The following is a 12584-nucleotide window of genomic DNA, read 5'->3' as shown; positions in this document are numbered from 1 at the left end:
ATTTGTTCATCGAGCAAATAAACTTCGCAAACTTCCCAAATCCCTCAGTTTGACAGTTGTCTCTCCTGAAACTGCATTTCTGCTGCTGCCAAGAATATCTCCCCTCCACTGAGCTTCCTGTTGCTCCCCCCCTCCCCGGCTCCAGAATAACAAGAAGTTGCTTGGTGGTGATGTCACTGCCACTGTCACCGCCTGCAGGGCATTCACATGCTGGCTATATTTAAGACCCAGGCTTCATGTTCAGTGACATGGAAATTGCCACCTTGCAAACCATACCGGAAAGGCAAGGTTCGAAAATTTTTCTACGAATAACCAGCTTACAAAATCTGCCTCTCCCAGGGCCAAGGGGAAAAGCCAAGGTGTTAAACTGAGCAATGGGTTCCAGCTTCTGGGATCAGCCAGGTCCAAATGGTTCATCTCAACCACTTCTCTCAAGTAGCACAAATGCTCACTCCAGATAGCGTGCTCTCTCTTCCAAATGTTCTTTCCCCAGCTCTCCAGTCTTTAGTTTGCCCTCAAAACTGTTATTTACTCCTCCAGACTGCTCTACCCACTTCTCATTAGGAAGGAAGAAAAAAAAAAAAAAAACAGCAAATGGAGCATTAATGAATGGTACACACACCATAACCCTCCCCCTACCGGGGATAATTATCATAACCTTTTAATCAGAGTTGTATCGTATTTATTGGTTTGGGTAATTTTTTTTGGGGGGGGGTAATTTTTTTTATCTCCTGCTCCTGTGCTCTGATGGGGAAAGTGATGAGCTGCAACAATATTTCAGATACAACCTTCTCCCTGTTCCCTCAGCAGCTGCAGATTTTTCGCATCTTGATGAACCACCCAAATCCATGTTTGGTGCACATTTTGCAGGGAACATCTGGCAGTGACTACTAATGGCTCTAACGCTTAACCATTCAACGTGGGCACGTGTTTCAAAACGCAGATGTTCGTGCAAATATACCTTGCTGCTTACTCCCCCTAAAAATTTTAGTCCATCAACAAAACCTGAGTCTTTGATTGGATTCTGGAAACAGAGAAAACAAACAAGCACACGGCTTTCTCCCTTGTATGTGACTGCTGTAACAGATGCCATGATGCTCCTGATCTTCTCTTCCTGTTCATGGTATTCATACAAAATATCTAGGAAACTCACATGGATCACATAATTCTAGAAGGGGCAGGAAGGAACTTATATGGCTCTCCACTTTTCATGGTGTCTGAGAAGGTACTTCCATAATTTGAGGTTCAAATGTTAACACATTTGGCTTTTCCATTTTTCTGTCTGAGGGAGAGAGGATCCCCAGGTCTCTACTCCCTAAAGTAAAAATCATCCAGGAAATCATCCATATTAAGGACACCTTCACTTTCCACACTCGCAAAAGCAGGAGTCAAGGGGGTGATGAAGGGTGAAGAAACCTGCTCCAATGCTGTTGGGTGGGTCCTTCTGCCTCACCCTGGAGCCAGAGCAACCCCTAAGTTGGGCCGTTAAAAGATTCATATCCTTTGCCCTGTGATCCTGCTCTTGCCAGGATGTACAGAGGAAAGAAGTTCACAGAGGGGAAAATGAGTGACAGACACAAGGATAACATCTCAGCCTGCATCCACCATGTCAGAAAACTAGCCCAAAACCAACCCATGTGGAAACCACAAAGTCACCCGTGAGGTCCTTCTCCTCCTTCAGAACGGACAGAGGAAGGCCCTCCACATACCACCATAGGGCTATCAGGTGACACCTCTTTCTTGGAAAGAATTTTGGCAATATGGATCAAGAGCTTTTACAGATCTAGAATTTTTTTAAGTCCTTAATCTAAAGAGCTTTACCAAAAAATGTTCATGGAAATCCTGCCCCCAAAGGGGGGTGGGGAGTGGAGAGAAAAGGTTAAGGAAAGGATGTGAGAAACAAGGACACAGCCCAACACAAAATCCCACATGACCTTTGAAAAGGATATCCACAGATGGGAATAACGAGAGGAAATGTTCATGGTGGGATGCTAATTGCTTTTCAAAGCAGATAAACTTACAGATTCAGAGTGATCTGAATTATGTAAAATGAATGTATACATAAAATGAACTGGAATAAAATACCTCATAAATAATAAATATAACACATCAATGGTAATTGTGTCCAGGGGATTTTCTTCTTTAAACTACTCTTATTCTCAGACTTAAGGATTGCAATTTGTACATTTTATATTCCCGGGGGAAGGCTCTCTAAACATAATTTGAAAACTACATAGAAACACAAGAAAACATCATTAAAAAATTGCATGCACACACTGATGGTGGTAGATATAAAAACTGTACTTAAATGGACTAAGGGGAAATAATCATACTAGGGTTGGGAGATTGGGATGCTCTGTTCCATTGCAGGTTACTTTTACAACATAAAGGTCTTTAAAAAAAAAAAAAAGAAAAGAAAAAGCACAGAAAGACGAGCTTTCTCCAAAACTCTCCAGCTGACTGCCCTGGAATTCCACATGCATACATCTGAACATGAGAGCATCCAATTCAATGTCAGGTGAGCAAATCAACCTGCAAGATGGGCACGTGCTAATACCTCATATGCAGTCCATTCAAGACCCATCAAAAATAAGTCTGCATGGTTTTCCTTGTTAGCTTAAAAGTATCATCAAAAGGGGCGCCTGTGTGGTGCAATCAGACAGGTGTCAGACTCTTGATTTTGGCTCAGATGGGGATCTCAGGGTCATGAGATCAAGCCCTATGTTGGGTTCCATGCTCAATGTGGAGTCTGCTTAAGACATGTTCTCTTCCTCTGCCCCTCCCCCACCCCATCTCTCTAAAATAAAATCAGTCTTTGAAAAAAATATATTGGGGTGCCTGGATGTGTACCATCAGTTAATAAGCACCTGACTCCTGATTTCAGTTCAGATCTGATCTCAGGGTCATGGGATGGAGCCCCATATCAGACTCCATGCTCAGCACTGAGTCTGCTTGAGTTTCTCCCTGTCCTTCTTCCCCTTGTGCTATATCTCAAGTAAATAAATAAATCTTTAAAAAAAATAAATAAAGCAAAAGCAAAAATGACAAATGTTAATGGTGCTAGTTCTCATAGTGGATCATAGTATTCGTTTTTTCAAACTAGCAAACAAAACTAATTCCCAACTTGACTAAGAAAAAAAAAATAAGTGCCTTCAAACTTTCTATAAGCTCAGGGGGTCTCAGAGAACTTCACCTTTTCAGATCCTTGCTACTCAGTGTGGGTCAGGAAGCCGACGCATCAGCATCACCAGAGCTAGCAAGAAACACCTGCTATTGGCCCTGCCCAGCCCTGCTGAAACAGTTTGAGGTCCCCATGACCACCAGGTGCACTTGGTGGAGACATTCAAGTTTGAGGAGTGCTGCTCTAAACCACCGAATCTCAGCCTTGGCTGCACACTCGAATTACTGGAGCAGTTGGGGTTTCACTTCCAGGGATTCTGATTTAATTGGTCTAGAGGGGCAGCCTGCACAGTTGGTGTGCGGTTGGGTTTTTTTGGTGGGGGGGGGGGGGGAGGAGTTGGACACAGTTTCAAAAGCTCCCCTGGTAAATGTAATATATATCGAAGTCTAAGTGAGGCATTTAGCTCTTCAACCCAAAGAATTCTTTATTAGAAAGTTAGTTACATCTGAGCAACAGCAGGCTAGATTAACTCCAGAAAATGACTCTTTGCAAGCTTGGATGGAAGAATAATTTACTTCCACGAAACCAGTAACAAGCACGGCTGGCTTTTACTAAGTACTTACTCAGGGCACTCACTGTGCTTAGCACTTTTCATGCATTATCTCTTCGACAGCATCTATAAGGGAGAGATGATTATCCCAGTTTTCTAGATGAAAGGCATTAGGGGTACAATTACCACCAGAATCTCTCATCTCAAAGTGGCAGAAGCACTTGGATGGCCCTCAGAGTGACCTTCTCCTTCACCTCACCCTAGTCCTGACCTTAAGAGGCAGAGCTCAAATCCAAGGCTTACCCCATATATCATTACATAATACTTTCTTCCAAGAAGGGGCAACTAGAGCATAAGGAATGGCCAGCCAAAAGGTTAAAATCTTTGTTTATATATAGCTCACCCCTCTCGATTTTCATACCTATGGGTCAGAGTCAGCTCTGTCTTGACTCTGTCTCTGATTGACTAAGCTTAACACAGAGTAGATGTTTGATGAGTGACTCAACAAATGAGCCCATGAGTACTAACCATCCTTCACTGACTGTGGGTAGCATTCAACTTCAGGAACTGGGCTCCCTCTAAGCCATCCTGTCTCCCGCCCTGACACATATGTTTTCTACTCCTCCTTGTCCCACAACATGCACTCCCCTCTCCGTGGCTGCTCTGGTATAAGTCATAAAGGACCTGTCAGCTGCTGACAAAGACCCACTGAAGAATGACGAAGAACATAACTCATTCGGCTAATGAGACTCAGTCCAAGAGCCAGTGACCTTGGGGAAAGCAAGTGTCGTGTCCAAGGGGAAGTGAGGGGCCAGGAGTACCAGAGTAGGCTGGGACACACAGTGGGAGCTCTCAACAGAGAAATCTTTGTGGTCAGGGTTTAGTCCTTAGCCAAACCCTCTCAGAGACCAAAGCAACTGAAAATGGGCCAGAAGGCTCCTGAATACCCAATTCTGATGGCCTAGTTCTCAAATCTTGTTGAAAATGAGAATTAGTGGGGAAGAGCAAAGGCAAGGACTCTCACTGGGAAACATCACTGCCTCCTAGAGGTGTGAACATAGGCATTTCAAAAGCTCCCAGGGGACTCATGTTTGGCAAAGTCTAAGCAATGCAAAAGTATGGAGATGCTTTTGGCCATCATCGGGATGACAGGGTGCTGCTAGCATTTATCCAGTCGGGCCAAGGCAGGCCTGGATCCCCCATCATACTTTCAATCGTCATAGGACCCTTCGTGTAGGTGCCAAGTTTGTTTCTAGTCTGACTACAATCTAGTTCATTTAAAATACACACAACATACTGGTTTTTTACCCTAGAATTCACCCACGCTCTACTTTCATTTTCTGTTCTTATAATCAAGGCCTTTAAGATCTTCTTACTGCCTTTAATCCAAACTCATGCATTATAAGTAGGTGCAAGCACTTAACTGCATCATGTTTTCCAGCAAAGCCATACCTGGCCAATATATATTGAAATCTACTTTTTATTATAAATTACTTTCCTTTTTTTTCTCCTTCATAGCAGTTAGGGTGTTACACTCATTATTTTGCTTTTTTTTTTTCATTATTTTAATAATTAGTTCTATAGGTAAGTTATAGCAGCTACGCATTTCATTTCAGTATAGTAAAGGGGACCTTATCCAAATTCCACCCCCAAATATTTTTATTATCCTAAAAAAGGAATACAGACTCCTCTAGAGCCTGAGAACTACACATCCACATGATTCAGTGCTTATCAATGAGGTCCAATTATTATTGGACATTAAGACCCAAACAAGGCAAGACAGAAACGAGGACATACAGCCCATGTTTGACCTTCTCACCTATGACCATTGGACTCAGGATGAAAACCATCATCAATGCCTTTAGATGGAAACTTAAAAGAGATTTACTGTCCTTTTTCACTAGAAGCATACTCCTCCTTTTTCTCTAATTTAAAAATAAAAGGCAGACACTGAGATTTAAAGCTTTCATGGAAAGTCAGTAAAGGTCTCCAGGGGTCCAGATGGAATGATGGGAGTGGGGCACCTAGCACCTTACCCAACCTTCCCTTACTGATTGTGCAGTACAGTTCTGTCTCACATGCAGGACAGAAAGAACACTGGGAGGAACTGAAGGTCAAGTGAAGGCCAGTGACCAAAGGCTCTAAGATGCTCACTGCAAGAGAAAGCTAGGACAACGGAGAGACCTACATGCTCTTGTCTGGCCTCAGCATCAGGCACCCACAGCCAATGTACCAGCTAAGAAATCAGGGGACAGCCACTGAACATTTATGATGAGCCTGGAGATCTCCTGAAGGCTTTAGGAGCATTAGCTCCTATAATCTTCCCCACAAACCTAAGAGAAGTATAACAGGCATGATTTATCTGCCTGCCTCGGAGACCTGGCGAGATAGCCAATCATGGCCTTCTGCTCACTCCCGGCCACAATATGCCCAGTGAAGAGTCTAAGAGACTATATATGGACATCATCAGGAGAAAGTCTCCTCTCTTTGGATCTTACACAAGGCTCGGTGCCATCAGAGGTCACTTTGCTGCTAGGTGCAGAGGCCCTACCCAAGAAGGACACAAAGAGCCAAGAGCAGAGGAGAGGGAGCACTGACCTCACTGGAGAGCCCAGGTCCAGGAACACCTGAATAGAGTGACCAGTCCCACCAACACCAAATTGCCCTGTTGACCACAGCTAATTTGGATTGGGTTTCTACAGCCAAAAGCTTATTAACATTAGTTCAGATTATTATGCACCAGTGCACAACCAGGGAAAGGAAGATGTAAGAAATTGCTAGGTGACCCAGCCAGGACCAGAGTCACTGTGCTGCTTCCTTAGCCAAGGGTTAGACACAGCCCTTGCAAGCCAGCACTCAGGACACACCACACAACATCCTTTTTGTCCTCTCACAGGAAGTATGGGGAGGAGCCCATGCTACCCACTGTCTTTTAAATTTTCAACAGAGGAGAAACCAGAGGCTCAGAAGGACGAAAGAAATGGCACCATCATACAACCAACATATTCTTGTTTGCACACTAAAGTGCCTCAACAGGAGATAAAATTGTGACCAAGAGTATTAGTAAGGCCAGTCCCAACAGGCGACAGGAAGCAAAGCCCTTTAGCTGGGCTCTGTGGAACCACCCACTGGGTGCTCTTCAGGACAGGCTCTTCACTCTTCATGAATCACGGCCAGCCACACATCTATTTGTGAACCTAACAGGTTGATGGTTGAGGGAGCAATGTTGCCTAGGCACAAAGGAAACAACTTGCTCCAACCCCCTATTATCCAAACAAAGAAGTCTGGTTAGTTAGGACTCAGGATTGTAACAGAGAACATCAGTCACAAACTGATTCAAATAACTGAAGGAAGTAATTAGTTCATACAACTGGTAAGTCTAGATAAATAACAGCTTCAGGAAAGACTAGATCCAAGAGCTTAAGGTGTATCATTAGAACCTGCCTGTTTCTCTCTCCCTCCATCTCTCCATGGTGTTACCATTTGGGGTCAGGATCTTCCCACATAGCAGCAAAGACTGATGCCAACAATGCCTGTCTTACATCCTATCCTCTCAAGAATGCCATAACTGGCTCTTAACAAATCAACTTGGCCACATGACCTTCTGTGATCCAATCACAGTGACCAAGAAATAGAACAAGCTGACTATCCAGACCTGATTACCTGCCCTACTCTGGAGACCAGTTAGGCAGTGGTAGGGTCAGTCCCACCAAATCACACAGAACAGGAAGGAAGAACCACTCACCAAGAAAGACTGGGATAGTGTCTGCCCCAGGAAGAAAGAATCCTGGTGGTGATGGTGGGCAGGCTCCAAACTGACCCCCAATGATCCCTGCCACTTGGTAAGCACATCCATGTGTAGATCCCTCCTACACTAAATCAGGGTTGATCTGTGGGACAACAGGAAACAGGGAAAGTAATAGGTTTTCATTCCCAAGATTAGGTTGTAAAAGAATGACACCATGTCTTGCATGTTGAGTGTGTTCTCTTGCTCTTAAATTACTCACACTCCAGGAAACCTGCTACTGTGCTGTGAGCCACCCTACTGGTAGAGGCCCATATGGCAGGGAATGGAGACCTCTTACAAGAGCCTTAGGAGTAAGCTTGTAAGTAGACCCTCCACAGGGGCACATGGTGACTCAAGTCAGTTAAGCATCGGACTCTTGATTTCAGCTGGGGTTGTGGAATTGTACCCCACATTACGCTACACACTCAGCAGGGAGTCTGCTTGGGATTCTCTCATTCTTCCTCTGCTCCTCTTGTGCACACAGGTGTGCTCTCTCAAATACATTAAAAAAAAAAGATCGTCCAGGCCTAATCAAGCCTTCAAATGACTACACCCTCATGGTCAACTCTGAGAACCACCCAGCTGAGCCACTCCCTGATTTCTAAGCCCCAGAATTGTGGAGGATCATGAACATGTATTTTCAACTACCAGACTTTGAAATAAATTTGTTACAAAGCAAAAGCTAAGTAATAAAATCAACAAAAAACAGGGGAACCCTGGGTGGCGCAGCAGTTTGGCACCTGCCTTTGGCCCAGGGCGCGATCCTGGAGACCCGGGATCGAATCCCATATCGGGCTCCCGGTGCATGGAGCCTGCTTCTCCCTCTGCCTATGTCTCTGCCTCTCTCTCTCTCTCTCTATCATAAATAAATAAAAATTAAAAAAAAGAAAAAAACAACAACAACAACAAAAAAAAAACAGAAAACATCCTAGCAATAATCCAATTACCCTGCTCACTTGCTTCTCTCAAAGGTAGTTCGCATGTAAAGGCCTTCTTTCTGTGAACACCTGACTCCTAGCTTCAGTTTTCTTAATTCAGTAGGAAATAATCCTTTAGGGAGGGAGACTCACAGGCCTAGAATTGCTATGGACACTAATGCCTCCACCCTGGGACTGAGCAGCCAGTTAGGGCCATGAAAGCACTGAGCTGGTTACACAATTTTGTTCTTGCCTGAGCCAGGACAGCACCAAAAGAAAGCCATCAATTTTGAGCAAAAAGGAAGGTGATAAAAAGCTGATTTTTTCCTACAGTGTTTCAGTTTTACAACATTCAGAGCCAGTATAGCACACACGTACAAACACACACAGCATATTCCCATACTCACTGCAAAAAATAATTTCACTTTTTAGGGTCTGAAATAGCCTAGCATTTAATTGTTTCTGCACCATTGCCAAATTAAAATTCAGGTTTTGATTAGATAAGGTTTCTTAGTAATATAATTATTGTACTCAGGAAAAAAAGATTATGATAATTAACATTTATTGAGCACTTATGAAGCACATTGACTGAGCCAACACACAGTCTCTCACTTTATCCTGCAACAACTGTGAGGTCCAGGATTTTTTTTAACCTCCTCTTACAGTTAAGGAAACAAGGAAGTCACTTGCTCAAGCTCATACAATAATGCAGCAGCAAAGCCATGATTCAACTCCCACAGGCCAACGCTGGAATCCGTGCCACCAACTACTAGACTAAACCACCTCCATTGTGACACCTGCCACCTGAACACAAGAGGACATGAGAACAGAACAGCCCCAGTGCAAGCACGTAGTCAACCGCACCCCAGGCTCACAAGCAACAACTGACCACACACCTCTACCATCCGGCAACACTGATAGCTCTCCTTCTGGGGCAAGGAGCAGTAAGAGAGTTCCAACAACTAACAGAGGAACTCTCTGGAACAGGTCAGCAGTTGGGCTGTATCAAAACACATCCTGGGGATCCCTGGGTGGCTCAGCAGTTTAGTGCCTGCCTTCAGCCCAGGACATGATCCTGGAGCCTCAGGATCGAGTCCTGAATCGGGCTCCCTGCATGGAGCCTGCTTCTCCCTCTGCCTCTCTCTCTCTCTCTCTCTGTCTCTCATGAAAAAATAAAATCTTTAAAAAAAAAAAAAAAAAAAAAAAACCTCACACATCCAGCTGTTCCATTTGCGTCCTTGTTGTCTCCTGCTTAACTGTGTGCAATTTCATAGGTGTTCCTTCTGCAAACTTTCAGGCACCTTCAACTCTTAGCTACCCACTGTTCAAATGGGGTTAAACCACCCGGGTTGCCCAGCGGTTTAGCACTGCCTTCGGCCCAGGGTGTGATCCTGGAGACCCAGGATCGAGTACAGAGCCTGCTTCTCCTCTGCCTGTGACTCTGCCCCTCTCTCTCTCTCTCTCTCTCTCTGTGTGTGTCTCATGAATAAATAAATAAAATCTTTAAAATAAAGACTGCTTAGGAAATTAGGTTCATCTATTCCATTCATGATCTACAATTCCCCCAGAATTATCCTATATTAAACACACTAACTATAAAATACACTCAACTGCTCATGTCCAGAGCCTCACGCCCTTTTGAATTTTGTCCTTTCTGGTGCAGATCATCATCCTATTTCCTCAACAAGGAAATGAACACTTGCTGATGTTCAATCACCCAGAGATGCATAATCTGCCAGCAACAGAGTGGGGACTCAAAGCTAAGCAGACCCCTAATACAACCCCCAGATGACCATGAATAGCAGAACCAGAGTGTTTACAGACTTCAGCCTTTATCATAAACACAATTATATGACAGAACCCTGGCATGGCCAAGGCAAAATGGTGGTCCAGTGGAGAAAATGCCAAGTACTGTGCCTGTCATTGTCCTTCAACTGCCTGATGCATTGAGATGCATCATGAGGTCTTGAGAGGTTATTTTCAAGTATGAAGAAAGCAGAGTTCTAATTAAAAATAGATCATTGTGCCAACTTTCGAGAACATATACGTAACAATTCCATTAGTGCCACACACATCACAGGGCAGAACCAGGGCAGTAATGCTGCTATGAATGACAGGACTCTGGACTCCCTGCACATCCACAGGACATCATCTCCTGGCCTTTCCCCAAGATTTATTCTTTCCAGAGGGTGAGCAGAGGCACAAGCAGGAGGAGGGGCAGAAGGAGTGAGCATCTCAAGCAGGCTGTCTCCTGAGCGCAGAGACCAACACAGGCTGAGATCAAGAGTTGGCTGCGTAACTGACTGAGACCCAGGAGCCCCATCCTGGTCTCATTTTAAAGTAGCTTTAGGGGAGGCTGGGTGGCTCAGTGGTTGAGCATCTGCCTTTGGCTCAGGGCATGATCCAGTCCCACATCAGGCCCCCTACAGGTAGCCTGCTTCTCCCTCTGCCTAGGTCTTTGCCTCTGTCTCTCACGAATGAATAAATAAATAAAACCTTTAAAAATAAGTAAATATGGGACGCCTGGGTGGCTCAGGGATTGAGCGTCTGCTTTCAGCTCAGGGAGTGATCCTGGAGTTCCAGGATGGAGTCCCACATTGGGCTCCCTACCTGAAGCCTGCTTCTTGCTCTCCCTGTGTCTCTGCTTCTCTCTGGGTGTCTCTCATGAATTAATAAGTATAATCTTAAAAAATAAATAAATAAATAAATAAATAATAAAGCAGCTTTAAAGAACCACTGATAAACTGTTTATCCTACCTAACAGGAAAGAACTCAAATGTCCAACAAATGGGAATTATTTTAATGTGGTACATTAGCTCAATGCAATGCCATATCTGGGCATATAAAAGCCACTAACATAAAATGTAAGTGCTTCAGAGAAGCAGACTAAGAAATGACAGTTATAGATTTTAAGTGCAGTACATAAAAATGTTTGCATGTGAACAAATTCAGGAAAATCCACATTTTTATGGGACTTGAGATTGTGAGCTTTCCTTAATAAGATATAAACTAAATCACAGGAAAGGAAATAAAATGGCTTTTCACTAAGAACACACTCAACTGTACTCTTCATTAGGAAGTTGCAGATGCAAACCATTATGCCAATGCCACTTTTCACCTTACCAGGTTACATTACCAGGGACCCAGAAATGGGGCCTGACCTCTGTAGGCACAGCTGAGTAGAAGCAGGCCTTCCCACCTGCTCCTGCTGGGACAGTTAGCTCAGCCTCAGAGGTTGGGGATGTGGGGCAGAGGAGGTGTTGACCTCTATCTACCTTAGAAAACTACTGCACTTTGACCCAGCAATTCTACCTCAAGGAATTTTTCTAACAAATATAGAACAGAGTGACAAACACAAAGGTTATGCACTGTGGCATCATTACAAACAGTATTAGGAAATGATCACAAGCCACTTCCAATGCCTGGCTGTCAGCATCCTGGTCAGATCAACTCTAGTGTAGATGAGAGATCAGAAACTATTGGAAAGGCAGTGGCCCCAGTACAGCAGTACAGAAGCATCTGTATGATGTCCAGTGAGTGGGGGTGGAATAAAGGACCATGTTTCACAGAGGTCAAAGGAAGGCAGGAGAGGTAAGTGAAAAGACAAAACAAAGGACATGCGTGGAACATCTCTGCACTGACCACTGCCCGCTCGAGGGGGACTGCATCATTTAATGCTGTGTACTTTTTATAGTTTGAACCATATGTATGTATATCATTCAGTAATTGTAAGTTAAAATTTCAAATGTATAGTTTTCCTTTGGTCTTTTTTGCTGATTAAAGTGCCAGGGAAGGGACACCTGGGTGGCTCAGCAGTTGAGCATCTGCCTTCAATTCAGGTCATGATCCCAGAGTTCCAGAATTGAGTCCCACATGGGGCTCCCTGCATGGAGCCTGCTTCTCCCTCTGCCTGTGTCTCTGCCTCTGTCTCTCAGGAATAAATAAATCTTAAAAAAAAAAAAAAAAATAGTGCCAGGGAAGGGTGTGCTTGAGGTTTGCACAAACCTCCGCTGCCACACCCACTTGTCAGGCCCTCTGCACCCCCTACCTTGCCAGCGCCTGGATCTTCAGGACGTGCCTCTCTTCCTGCTCAGCCACCTTCTTTTTCAAGGTGTCCACCTCCTGCCGCAGGGCCGCAGAGTGCTCCATCTCACCGTCAAGCAGGTTCCGCAAAGACCTGGGCAGAGGGGCCATCTGTTCAGACATGGC

General features: G+C 44.4%; 1 protein-coding gene across 7 annotated transcripts in view; it reads right to left on the bottom strand.

The window, feature by feature from the left end:
• The window catches only part of SNX29 (sorting nexin 29), a 528280-nt gene that overhangs the window by 387346 nt on the left and 128350 nt on the right, over nt 1-12584 (bottom strand). For 6 of the 7 annotated variants that reach the window (XM_072835835.1, XM_072835833.1, XM_072835832.1 and 3 more), the window contains exon 13: nt 12424-12552. In XM_072835835.1, the coding sequence (XP_072691936.1) occupies nt 12424-12552 (129 nt within the window). Of the gene's footprint in view, nt 1-3744; nt 3798-12423; nt 12553-12584 lie in introns of all 7 variants that reach the window. The other variant, XM_072835838.1, reaches the window with a different exon arrangement.

Source organism: Canis lupus, chromosome 8 (assembly GCF_048164855.1).
Source record: "Canis lupus baileyi chromosome 8, mCanLup2.hap1, whole genome shotgun sequence".
In the NCBI taxonomy this organism is placed as follows: Eukaryota; Metazoa; Chordata; class Mammalia; order Carnivora; family Canidae; genus Canis; species Canis lupus.
Note: the sequence above shows the minus strand (reverse complement) of the source record. Positions and strands in the feature narration are given on the sequence as shown.